The sequence below is a fragment of the Plectropomus leopardus genome, chromosome 17 (assembly GCF_026936395.1).
Source record: "Plectropomus leopardus strain MGB_pleo_1.0 chromosome 17, ASM2693639v1, whole genome shotgun sequence".
NCBI classification, from domain to species: domain Eukaryota; kingdom Metazoa; phylum Chordata; class Actinopteri; order Perciformes; family Serranidae; genus Plectropomus; species Plectropomus leopardus.
This window is the reverse complement of record NC_142192.1, coordinates 17,260,734-17,274,906: the sequence shown is the minus strand read 5'-3', so window position 1 is coordinate 17,274,906 and position 14,173 is coordinate 17,260,734. Positions and strand designations below refer to the sequence as shown.

General features: G+C 41.0%; 1 protein-coding gene across 2 annotated transcripts in view; it reads right to left on the bottom strand.

Moving 5' to 3' along the window:
- Window positions 1–14,173, bottom strand: part of adgrb2 (adhesion G protein-coupled receptor B2) — a 303,815-nt gene that overhangs the window by 162,090 nt on the left and 127,552 nt on the right. For both annotated transcript variants that reach the window (XM_088089892.1, XM_042506819.2), the window contains one exon: window positions 4,893–5,796. In XM_088089892.1, the coding sequence (XP_087946018.1) occupies window positions 4,893–5,796 (904 nt within the window). The remainder of the gene's footprint in view (window positions 1–4,892; window positions 5,797–14,173) is intronic.

The window sequence follows — 14,173 nt, the reverse complement described above, 5'->3', positions numbered from 1 at the left end:
GTGTGTATGTGTGTGTGTATTTCTGTTCACTGAAATCAACAAAAATGGAGTCCGATTCCTTGTATGTGCTCACAAACTTGGCCAGTAAAGCTGATTCTGACTCAAATTCCATTCATTCTTGTTGATCTTTTGTAGTAAAACCTTGTGCAGTACTTTGTAACTGTTGGGTCTGAAAAGCCTTCTGACCCACATACAGCAAGTAAATACACCCTTGCTTTTCTATACATGTGTACAAAACACACAGCATACAGCAAACCTGCTTTTCAACATCTTTTTCCACTGACTGTGTGTCTGTGTTTGCATATGATGTTATACTAGAGACATATCCTCGCTGCTGCTTATAACTTGAACCACATTCTTTCATTTGGTTTTTGAAAGCAAACCACCTTCCAGGCATTCTTGCGCTGATTGGCTCAGTTCAGTAGTGAAGAGGGACAGTGACAGAAATAAGAATGTGAGTAACGTGGACAAAATCATTTGTGTAGTGCTTGGAGCACAGCCCATACTTAGGTGTGCATCTGGCTAATGTGCAAAGCAGGTTTGTCTGCCAGATTTTCATTTTCAGGGAAAGTTACAAAAATTCAGATGAACCTGCTTTTGCGACCATCTGAATTTTTTGTTTTTATTGCTTTCAGACTGACTATCAATTTTGACGCAACATGTGAAGACCCTTGGTTAAATAAACTGGGTAAATAAGCATCTATCACAAATTGTCTTGCAGGTATAAATACTAGCTGCATGTGTTCAAACAGCAAGCGTAATTTTTCTGAATAAACACATACAGACGACTTTGGCAGAAAAGCAACCACCAGCCAAATTTGATGTAACTGGCTTCTTTTGCTTGAAAGCAAACCAAGGTTTTTGTGGAGCGAGGGAGGGAAAGGTAGTGCGTAGATCAATACCATGAAAATGTTACTTTGGTGAGTGGAAGAAAATGACTAAAACGAGAAGGTGATGCACAATGGTATATTTGTTTTTGTGCCAAGTACATTGCATGTCAGTTATGATGTATGTCTGTGTTTGGGCTGTTGGGGGGGACTTGGGGTGGTGTGGTGGTGCTGACTGACAGGGGAACCAAGGGATCTAGATTTTTTTCTTTTTCTTTCTAGGAGACCTGACATTCAGTCACACAATGCCTCAAGAGCTCAAAAATTGTGTGTGTGTGTGTATGTGCATGATAATACAGTTTCCAAGATCATCAGGAGCAGGGAAGTTATAGAAATGTAAAGAATTTAGCCTTAAGGCTCTATAGTGCACAAATGTTCTGCATGTTGGCCTTTGAGATGCTATATGTATATGCGTTGCATAGTGTATAATAAACTTCTGTGGAGTGAGATTGGCAGCTTGCCCAGTAGTTTTGCTTCTTGTTTAATGCTTCAAGGTACAAAATAGACAGATACATGTACAAACACGTGCATGTGATTTTTTTCCCGTGCTAAATAAAAGCAGGAGTAGATACCTACCTAAGTCAAAAAAAACTTGTTTTATATAGAATAATTGAGCTTGCACTGGCCCTTAATACCCAATTTCTATGTAAATGAGACAATATTTGTTTAACTGTGTTTTACATAGATTGGTGGTACAAATCTGTTCAGTGTCACGACCCATGAGATAATACATTCATAGATTTGATGGACAAAGACCAAGGTCCTCTCTGGCTAAAATTTAAAATATACATATGGATTGAAAATATAATGTCACAGTCCAGACTCCACAAAACTTATTAAAATGTGTACTTTAAAAAAAGATTTCTCTTTCCTCTAACTGGGAGGATGAAGGACATACAGGCCTCTGCACTAAATATCTTTCATTATTGACAGATATCACCTGCACAGAGAAATGATGTCCCTTAAGGTCACCTATTTCCATGCAACATATAATTTGGTAACTGTACCTGTCGTATGCATAATAAAGATGCAGTATTTTGAAATAAATTAAAAAAAAAAAAAAAACTCCTCAGTTTCTGGCAGAATGGCCCGACTGAGGGTTTTGTCGATATGGAAATAATACAATGAGCTTAGTGAAGGTCAGTCACTATAATAGACTATTGTACATCACTGCCAGAATCACAGTGATGTACATCACTGCCAGAATCACAGTAGGAAGATAAAAACTGTGCTGAGAATAGTCCACAAAAAAAGATTTTTTTTATCACAGTCCATCCAGTTCTCAGGCAACACACCATCCAGATAAGATCATAGTTAATTATTTGCTAATTGCTATTTGTATAAATTAATTATGTGTAACTGAAATCTATCTTCAGAACACAAAAGACTATCTTGGTGCAATAATGAAAAATATTTACATTTTAGAGAAAGACAGATTGGGATGATAGAAGGCTGTTATTCAACAGTGTGTGTGGTATAAATCGTATCGATAGCTGTCCACATATAGTACACGTCAGTTGCCCCATACTTAGTTCCTACCCCCCGCACTTCCAGTGCCCTTGTTCGGACCACACCCATCTTCATACCCGACCATCATTATCATCTCAAATAAACATCTGTAAAGGTTTGTGCCTGCATCTTGAACAGCTGTGACACTATCACAGTGACAAAATCTAACAACAGACAGACATACAAACACCTGGGGAAGTTATTCCTGGTACAAAAGGTGCCTCCAGGACCACATTTTGCCATCATGACATACACACAGACTCACATGGGTCAAAACAGTGCGAGCCCCATTGTCATGTCTGGTAAAAATGGTAAGCCTGTCTGTCGAGCAAAATGTTCCACTCAGAAAAACCTGTGACGTGCCACCTGTAAATCAATGACTACGTTTCTCAAGAAGCTTGGCCTTGGAAAACTGAATGTTCTCTATTGAAGAACATTGACAGACATTCAAAAATATATGGGCACATTTCCGTCACGACTTACAAACTACCTACTTACCAAATCAATAAGACCAAGAAAAATCAGCGCTTTCATCTGAGGCACTTTATAATTTGCCTCTCACTCCTCCTCTTTCAGACAAACTTACGAAAGAAATGGCAGAGAGCCACCATGTAAGGTGCTGGTGTGACAATTGGGAGCAATTTGTGGTTTGGTGTTTTGCCCAAGGACACTTCAGTGGGAAAATCACTTTAAAAATAGGTTTCAGCGTATGTGACAGTACTTGTCATGAAGTACAAAAATCAGTCATGTGCAAGTGAATTATTTTCTCTCTGTGAAAAAGTAAATTGTTCTCCAAACTACATTGTAAATGTAGAGGTGTAGGAAGGGCTGCAGAGTCAAATCATGAGAGGTTTTAGAGAAGGAGACATAAAGAGACAAAAGGATGGAGGAGGAGAGTAAGAATTTAAACTTTGTTTTCAAGACTGACTTGGTGAGGGTGTCAGTATTTGTCTTTTAGTGAAGAGAGAGGAGGAGGCAAGATTCTGGCTCTCACTCTGACAGCGCAATGTTGAGTTTACAGTAATTCTGCTATTTTAGGGTAATTAGGACATGGGGGAATTGTTTGGAAGAAAACAGTCTTCCACACACAAAGGCTTGCCCACACTTCATCAGGCTATCTTCTTAAGTGCTCTCTGCGGTTCACAGCAGTCTCTATGAGTGGTGAGTGATTCCTCATAGAGCGACCAGCCGCTAACCAATATGTATGCAACATCAGTGTCTCTGAGGTTAGACGCAGAAAATCCAACAGAGCTTCCAGGCAACTGGCATAAGTTTTGTATCACCCTGACACTTGGCATCAATTTACTGAGTGGTGTATCCGTTTGGCTTTTGTCTCAAGCAACAGTGGATCAGTCCTCCTACGCCGTGTCCCTTCCTATGTCCCTCCCTTTCTCCCACTCTGAGTATATTAGATGATAAAATCCCCCCCTGCTGTTTGAATCCAGAGAACGATAACCTTCCCGTCAGCAAGGTAAGACTCCCCAGAGCTCTCAGTATGTGTGTTAGTGCGCTGTTAAAGGCTTGTAATAAGGATATCTGGGCTCTAATTAGTGCTGTTCGCTCTGCAAACATGCCTATAAACCACCCAAAGGAAAATTATTACATAATTCTGTGAATTAGAACACAGACTACAGCATATTCCATATCTCTACATTTACTTCTACATTAGTTTAATTTAATTACTTTAAAGGATATACTCTGGTGGCAGTGATAAACTAAAATGCATAAGAAAGCTTTAGTACAAGCACTGGTCCTTCTCTGTATGGATGGAGCACTTATCTATGTGGCTTAACGGCACACACAAACTCAAATACACAGAATTTCTGCAGATGCACACATGCATACATATTCCCATGTGATATGTGTGCGAAGGGATTGTCTGCTTCGTGTTCAATTCATTGACATATGAATGACCATGCACACGCGTGTGTGCATGGGTGTCAAATCTGATCTTGTTCAAACACTGTGAACAGATGGTTTCTCTCTCACACACACACACACAAAGACACACACAGACATACACACACACACAATGGTGTGCAGCATGAAAACAGAAGTCCTAGGAGCCACACCTCTTGACCACATGGGGGAATCTCTAAAATATAGATCAGAGGGCTGAATTTCTGACAGTCATTTACAAATCTTTTGATGGAAGGTTTAAAGAGGTCTCTTTGAACTGCTTCGTATTTTTAATTAAAGGCCAACAAACACATTTCAAATAATAAATTCTCTGTCAAGTAGAGGCATGTGACCTCCCTGAGGTAATGTCAAAAGCCAGGATAACAAGACAAACTCTTCTTGTCTTTAATTGCAAACTAGTTATGCAAGTAAACAACTGTTTATACTTGGTTGGAGTATTTTAAAGTTTTACAAGATATGAGCTACCAACGAAAAATTATGTGCGCCTTGGAAATCCGTGTTATAGCATGTCATGTCATAGGGTATAAATAATATGCTCAGTGCAGAGAAGAGTGATAATGTTGAACATAATCCTACCTTGTCGAACATCTCTGGGTGCTATGGCGATCGCTTCATTGGAATGCAGCTCAGTGACGCAGCAGTCATCGGGAACCAGCGAGCCGTTGCTAAAACTGTGTGGTGTCTCCGGGAGCAACGGAATAGGTGGTGCCATGATGTTGTGGTTTGGACAGATACATCCCGTCTGAGTCATCCCACAACCATCACCATCAGAAACCTCCTGGTCTCCATTGTGACCGTTCCGTAAACACTCCTCAAACCATCGGCAGAGCACGCCGCAGGTAAACTGACTTGAGTTCTCATTGTTAATGAGCAACACCTCTACGAGTCTCAGCTCAAGCAATTCCTTAGATACCTGAGGCTCATCTGCAGCTGGATGTCTCGTAAGACACAGCTGGACAAAGTTCTTATCAAACTGTAGGAAGGAGTAGGGTCCCTCTGAGTTGGATTCGCTGCCACAAAGATCAATAACTTCCTGATCCCTTGCAGCGGCTGTCTGTAAGTGAAGGGGACAGCTTTGATTGGCCAGGTGGTGGTCAAGAGAGAGGAGCATGGGGGAGTGTGTCCGGCAGATGATAGGGTGGCGGGTGAAGCGGAGGTAGAGGGAGTACTTGGTGGGATCGGGGTTTTCCAGGGACCAGGAGCAGCCTGGCGCCCTGGAGGGAAAGAGCTCCCTTAGGGAGAAAGAGCCATAGAGCACCCCAGCTACAAGGCTGGAGCATGGTGAGGAGATGGGCGAGGGGGCTCCCTCTGCTCCGGTGCTGGGGACGCCATTGGCAGCCCCATAGGCAGCTTCAGCCAGGGCAGAGAGAGGCGCTAGAGCGAGGGCAGACAAGGCAGCCAGGGCCCCAGCCACAGCCAGGAGAGAGGACAGCACAGACAGACACACCCCACCAGCAGTGTTCATCCTATGACATTCGTCCTGCAGAGGAAGAGAGAAGGATGGGGAGAGAGGGGGCTAAACATTAGACATATCAGGAAATATCTTCAAACACAACCTGAAAAAAATCAACTTAACATGGACAAAAGAAGAACTTATCAATATTCTTGTTCAAGTCTAGACCAAAGAAGCCTGTCGGCTTGGAAAATATTTATGGACAGATTTCTGCTTTGCCTGAGAGTGTAACACAACAAAGTTCATGGCTGCAGTTCTCATGGAGTTCTTCTTCAAACAGACACACATACACATGCACTGCCAAAAACAGAAACACATCCCTGCTGGGCTGGATTAAAAGGGTTGATGACTTGGCTTCTGAGACATGCACTGTGGGGCCTGCTCTACCCTTTCCTGCTGATACGTGCACACAAACACACAGGCAAAAGCACGCATGCACTCAAACACACACCATCGCCTGCTGAGCAGCTCCCCCAAGGCTTTGGCAAACTATTACCATCACCGCCACAGTAAGGGTCCGCCAACAGCCTGATTTTGACTTATACAATACACACACTCTCCTGACAAAAAAACAACCCATATACAGCTTATAGTGCTTTAGTATATTGCATTTTGCTTGAAACTACTTCAATACCCACTAGATTTTTGCATGCCCAGTGTGTCTGCTCCATCACCTACAAGTGGTTCTGCTTAAATGTAGTTTGAGGAGGATGTGTGGGAGATGGGAAATGTTCGCTCCACTCTACTAGTAACCTTATGGCATGATACCCAGGCAACTTTATTTTTTTTTCTAAAATACCACTATGCTCTGAAATTCAACAAATGCTTCCTTGCATCATCTAATTTTGACAGAGAGATTGAACTTTACACTGTAACAGAAGAAATATGTTGGAAAACTACACAAAATTACTGCAAACTTCAACTTAACAAGAAGCTCTTAGTCACAAATATCATTTTGAGAGAATAACAATATGAGAAATATGCAACAGCTGAGGAATTATAGTAGGGAGGGCTACTGATGTGATATGATTTGACGTGATGGGAAAGAAAGACGCACAGGCAGAGTATGCCAGCGGTTAATCTTCCATTGATTGATATTCCTTTACAAAGTGCCGGGGTGTGCTTCTCTGTAGGTAGAAACTGGCTCGATTCGTACACACAGTGTGAGAGTTGTATTTATTGTTGTTATCACTGGGGCCTCGTTGTAGCTTTCAGTTTTTGTCTGTGTGCCCCATTTTATTCAAGCGTCAGTGAGAAGTTATATGGAGTGCTGAAAACCAACGCATGACCAATTTGTGTTCTCTGAAAAACACTTTGAGACATGACAGCTGCATGTTGTGTACAGGCTAACTAAATTGAATAAAAATGATTCACACCTTAGTGTTTTTGACCTGCGTGTGATAAATTCACTCATTATCCTTTTTTGCAATTACTCCTCGGCTGGCAAAGTAATACAGCTAACGTCATGCTAACATGCTATCATCTTGTACTGTCGGCTATCCAAATTCAAAATGTACACGTGAATGTTTAAGGCTGTTCATACGGTATTAAGGATTTCTTTCATTCACAACAGAATGCTAATACAGTAATACATTTTTTAAATAGTTTTAATTAAACATGAGCTATTTGGCTAACACTATTTAGTTAGCTTTTAAGCTGTTTTTATCTGCACCGTGCAACCGCTAGCTAACCATGGTGAAACAGGACACTGTGTCACTGCTCAGTCAACGTTAGCTTTTTTTTTTTTATTATTCCCATTCTGAATGTGGCATAAAACATGAGTTGCAAAAAAAAAAACCTGATTAACTGTACTGAAAACTATCATTAGCAATGACTGGTATCCATTACTCACCTTGCTAAATCAGTGTACTAGCTAGCCCACCAAAACCCTGAAAAGAAGCAAAGCTTTTGTGAACAAAAACTGCTTCTGAGTGAAGTAGAGTTTCTTTTAAATTAACCAAAATTTGGAAGCAAATACAACAAACCATTTATTTTTCCTCATAATATTGCTGAACTCACTTTTACTGAGCCAGAGCACACTAATATGTCTTTCTTGCTTTTCATGATAGGAAAGCACGGGTGTTACTAATGACACTAACGATGGCTCTGTTTTATTTCAGCGCACCTGTGACAGTGACAGTGAGCAAGCATGCAGGATACAAGGATCCTGAAATCAAGTCTGCTAAATTAAATTCAGTTATCATTAATGTCATTATTTACACCTCTGTTGTTTTTACGGTGACATGTCAAACATGTCTTATTTCTCCTGTCTCCCCATGGTAGCACCAGCCAGAGCTACTAAAGGTGGGACGCAGTGTCTATTCAGAGCATGTGTGTGCCTATAGAGCATAATATGCCAAACATATGCCAAAAAAAAGTTTATAGCTTCCAGGTTTACTTCCATGATATGCACCCTGTATATGCACAGTAATGTTTCTCGCTGGTACCGCACCAAGTGTTCCTGCTTGGCTCATAGACTCGTGACAATTTCAAGAATTTTTAAATTGTTTTTCTTCACTCAAAGAAAGTTCTACAAATCTAAAATCCTCCAGAAAGAGTCAGAAATTATCTTGTTTGCAGTTGCAGGTGTCCTGTCAACAGTTTAACAGAAGTCTGTGGAAAAGGTACTTTTTGGGCCATAGGGGATTTTTACTCTGCAATACTGCAAATGTTCACTAGGAAAAATTGGAATCAAGGCTAAACTGAATTCCAGGAGGCTGAAGAATAATTTATTTGCATTGTGAATTAGAAAGTGGTCGTCACGTTACCCGCCACCCTATGGTGGGCCACATTCGACCCACATGCCTTAAGTTGAGTATTGCTACTGTAGAGTAAGTACTCTACTTCCCTAAAGCCCAGGTTAATGAAACACAGCTGTAGCCTGTACTTCACAGGATTTATGCAAGTCTGTTAAGGCTCTCCAGCACTGGACACGAAGTTCACAGGGCCTGGGTAAGAGGCGAGGAACTGTGCTTACTTCACCGTGTCAAGAGGTGACTCCACAGAGGCTGGACAGTGAGAGGCACTTGGGCTTACAGGAGTGTGCTGTTAATGAGAGCTAGAAACACATGAAAGGCAGACTGATGATGGAGGGGCATACAAAGCAGGAGAGATGGAGAAGAGGACTTTATTGCAATTACGCTAAAATTATGAAAATATGTGCCGAATTTGCATCATCCACCATGAAAAATAAACAATCACCTTCAGGTTTTAGGCATTCTGCTGATGCTAACTCAGAGTGATGTACAATGCTGAAAATGGTTTACTGCCATGCTCAAGGACAATTCACCTACACACGATTATTTTTGATGGACACAGATTGGTTTTTGCAGACACTGAATGTCTTCCCCTGAGGTCATGGGGAGGTCTGTGTTTACATGAGTTCATCCTGCTGTGCAGGAGAAATGGTAGAGTTGATTTTGAAAGAGATGAATATTTTACAGAAGCACAGTGCTGCTTAATAAGAGTGAAAAAGAATTGCTCAAAGGGCGATATATAGGATTCACAGAGAACATTTTAAAAGTTTTTCCTTCTCATTTATTCTTTTAAGTGGGTGACAGCACTACTGTAGCATTCTCAGTTGGTAGAAAAAGATATACCCATTAGATAAACCCACCTGTACACAGAACATCCTTTACACCGCTGTACATCAGACCACACTACATAAAGGCATTGTGCTTCCTTGTACTCACCAGGCGGTGTTTACTTTAGGATATGCTGGTAGTAGTGTGAAAGAAGTAACCATGGCAACACCCTATGTCCTGATCGGGAAATGTATTATTTTTTTCCTTGTTTCTGATCATTTCTCCATCTTTTCTTTATCTCCCTTTATGTCGCTGGGTTTTCCTCCACAGGATTCTCACCTGCAGATTATTCACGTGGAAAATGTGACATAAAGGGTTTTTTTAAACAGCATTGGCTCGGGCTACTGTGACACTTTGACAAATGCACAGTTGGGAACGCTAATGCAGCATGTTGTGAAATATGCTCAAGGACATCATGCTGTCTGGCATATGATAGGGTTATAGACTGTGCCACTCTGAACACGCTCAGATACTTTCAAACAAATATGCTCTGATTTAACATCCATACAGGCTGCACTGCAGTCAGCGACACATGTCCCGCTAACAATGTGTCACTGAACTGTTAAATCCAGGAAGTCAGCACGAATATAATGCAATATTCTATAGTACAGGATTTGACAACCTACGTATATCTGATTTTGCCATGGAACTGAGCTTATAGACAGCCTGTCCGTGCTTTCAAAAACCAAAATAACCTTTTGTATTTTTTCGTTTAAATGAACAAAGAGTAAAAGTTCATCTTGTCACACACCTATCAAAAGTGAAGACAAATAGCATTATAGGCCAAACCATGCATAGGTAAAACCTAACGCACATTTTACGGATGAGAAGAAGTCAGAAGCGTTAAGCAAATTGTTTTTGGGACAATGAACAATGAATATTCATAGACCCACAGTCTGTGCAAGAGTAGGCCCTAAAGTGCTGTCTTCATGAGGCCATTCTGTCCCACTTCACTCTAAAACAGCACTTTACTGTGGGCAACCATAAATATTCATTAGCTTTGATGTCTTCCTTCCCGCTTCCACCTTGACATTAATGTTATCACCAAGGATAGCAAAATATGTATATCCCTCACTCCTTGTCTCTCCTTCCTCCCCCCCTCTCCTCTCGGCTCCGTCTTCATTCTTTAATGCAGTGAAGTGACAATGTGACTCATCTCATTTTTGTCTTCACTGTAAAACTCATGCGAGAGAGAATAGCGCCGGGACACCATCGTTCTAAAATAAAAGCACAGTGCTGAGAGTATTACTCTCCCCAAATAAACTGTTATTTCACCAAATATTCATGAAAAACAGGGATAGACGCTAATACTTTTTAGCACTGGCCCCATGGGCCACCAAGCCCCCAAATTTGGTGGCAAAAGTACATTTTTTATGACCTAAATGAAAACTTTTATAAAAAAAACAACAGAAAGAAAAGGCAATTTGGTATGTTTGGCTCCACTAGCTGTTAGCTCCATTAGCTCAGTTAGCTGTTGGCTCTGTTAGTTTGGTTACCCAACACGTTCTCATCCCAATGTGTCATATGTTGTCGCTTTGTAAGTGGACTTACACATCTACATATTACAAGGTAATTATTCTTCTGCATCTGATATTTACATTCCAGGATGCCACTTCACTCAAATGGTCAGGATTAGGTGAAGGAGGCGCATGGTAAGGTGTCAAAAAAACCCCCATCACATTCAAATAGGAAGCAGACACCAGACTCCCGCATCAAAGTCCGGGTTTGTTTGACCTAGATCGTCCCGGAGGTGTCTTGGGAAAGATCAATATTGTTCCGCTTTATTGCCTTTGCTGGACAGGACAGTTTGAGTGTGAAAAAGGGGGAGATAGAGAGAGGGGAGGATACAACCTCTGTATATGGGGTGCCGCTCTATCCACTGAACCACCAGGTGCCCCATTGCAAAACTTTGTTGCAAAAGAAACTACCAATGTCCTTTTGCAATCAAACGCTTAAAAAATGCGACCTTTCTCTGCTCTACATTTGTTCGGCATTCAAACAGGCTCAGGGTAAAAGCATGTTTATATTTGTTTCTGCAACACAGCGAGCCATGTACGCTCTCCCTGATGGTACAAGCAAATGAGAACTATCACCAATTATATTATTATCCATCTGTCTGTCTGTGGAAGCCCCACAGTCTTGGTACACATGCTGAAAAGATTAAACAGCTTCAGTTCGAGCTGCACTGGAATGCCACAGTAACGTGCTGTGAAACCACAAAGAGACACACTCGAAGAGAATGAATTATAAAATACCCACACTCTACGGTTGAGGATCTCTTTCTTGGGAGAAAATGAATGCACTGCTGAACTCATACTGTCAATATTCAATGTGTGCAGTCGAAAAGGGGAGTCAACATGAACCACCACACTGCTAATTACATTACTATGACTTCAGCCATGTAAATCCTTGGTTAATTGCTCTTGTATAGTTTCTATTTATACATCTCTTATTAATATTATTAATTTTGACTTCTTTTATTTTTCTGAACTTCTTCTGTCCCTATGCTGCTTCATCAAGCACATATGCCCTCTGGGAATCAATAAATACAATAATCATAATTTATCTTGTTTATCTTTTGCTTACCAGTTATATATTAACACAAGCACAAGAAGCTGAGTAAATGTGTAAAACTGTAAAAGGTTAGATGAACAGTATCCGACTGCACATCCATTTCAAAGAGAACACTGAGCTGGCACAATCAAGCCCAGTTTCAAGAATACTATGTTGGCAATGGAGCTTTCTGGAAACCACGGATATGTTACCTTTTTAAGTTTTAATTATACTGTATCAACATTTCTAAAATGATGTAGTTCTGATTGCATTTATACAAGCTGATTTTCTCATCAGGAGGACAAGCTGCAAGCAGCAGCAGACAGCAGAAAACTACTACTTGAGACCAACAAGCAAATGTGTTTGATTTTAAAAAGACGTCAGAACATTTCCAGCCGTGCTTATGGCAGTCATACCAGGTATCTAATGCAAAATATCATCTTTTCACAAACCAAGTGGTTTTTGTGCCTAAATCTAACCGCAAGTTAACCACAGCGTTACCGCAACATAAATCTGAAACTTAAGTAAAGTTTCAGCATATCAGCTACATATGATATGTACAAATTTAACATCTCTGTGGTTTGCACAAATATACAAAGCCGACATTAATTGTGGTGAGCAGGTTGCACAATCAGGATTCAGAGTGCTAAGGCAAACCAGTCAGAAAAGCCAAAGCTGGCTTAGAAGCCACAGCTGGTATAAGATCCTAACCATTCACCACAACGCCACCACCTCCCTTCATTCCCATCAGTTATTTACTATACTCTTTCTAATAGGGCGGCTCTGGCTCAGCAAGTAGTGTGGGATGTCCATTCATTTTAGAAGTGTTGGTTTGTCCACATGTTGAACTGTCCTTCTGCAAGACACTGAACCCCAGTTACTCCTGAAGGTTAAGCCAGTGCCTTGCTGGGTAGCTTGGCACTATTGGCATCCTTCTGGACTGCATATTATCATTTCTCACTTGAAAAAATTTGCCCTAATCATCCAGCCCCTTTCGTATTTTTATAGGTATTGGTGTGGTGGTCTGAACACCCAGTTTAGATTTTACATTTTTTAGATCCATCTTTTAGACAAATGCAAACCCACTGGTCACTTTGGCTGTGTGAACTCCTGCATTAAAGAGAGCACTGGCAAGAAGTGTGTATTTCATTCATGTTGGTTATTGCATTCATATTAAATGAAAATGTTTTAGGGGCTTGCCAAGAGAGGTCATTATTTAAGAATGGACAATACAATAATAGTGTAAGACCATCTCCATGCATTAACAAACATCATCAAGTGAACTTTCGTGCACTGGGTGGGGTGCTTCTGTTGTGGGAAATGCAGGGGTTGCAAAATCATCAACCCCCTTTTAACTTCTTCTCCCTCCCTCTCTTCACTTCCATTCTGATCTCTCGTTCTTTTTGTGGACATTAAGTGCACTATGGTAGAGAATGGTAATTTTTTATTTATTGACGTGGAGTATTTCTCTCATTTGCAGCCCTCGGTGGTCCTTGTATGAGCTCACACGCACCAAACAATGCACACTAACCAATCCATGTGCATTCCACGCACAGGCCCACATGCCAAACCCTTTGAACGCCAACTGGACTTTATCAAAGGTTTAAGACTGTATCCTAATGCCAAGTGTTTTGAGTTTCTTTCTACTACTTTTTAACAAGTCATGAAACGTCTCTTGCTTCCAGCGTGAAATCCTCAACTCTGCCCCTTCTCATCTTTGCCTTCACCCCTTAAAGAAATCTCAGCCTCCCTCAAAGTCAGACATCATTTATTTACCCACATCTACACACATCCATGTCTGCTCCACCTTTCATCTCAGTAAGATCTCTTGGCTGTAAACCAGTATGAAGAACCAATGTTGTTCAACTAATTTAGCCTGGTTGACATTTTAGAAGTCAGTATTCTGTTTGTCCTTTTATCAAGCGCACTCCGGAGCACCATCAAGCCAGTGCTTTTAACTTTGCCTTATCAGTTATTCACAAATGGCAGACAAGCTGAGAGGATCCCATGCTGTGAAAAGAGACAGCAGTACTAAGCCCCTCAATCACAGCAAAGGCCATTTTGTCTCCCGGCTACAGCGTTCACTACACAAACACACCAATGCTCTCATAAATATTCATACCATCACGTCAGCCTGACATGTGACATATGTGCCGATGGAAGAACAAGGTGTAAATCATAAGTGTGTGATGAAACTGAGAAGGGGATTAATTATGCATTATTAAATCAGGTAGAGGAGTGGGTCAACAGAAGACACACATAGGTTT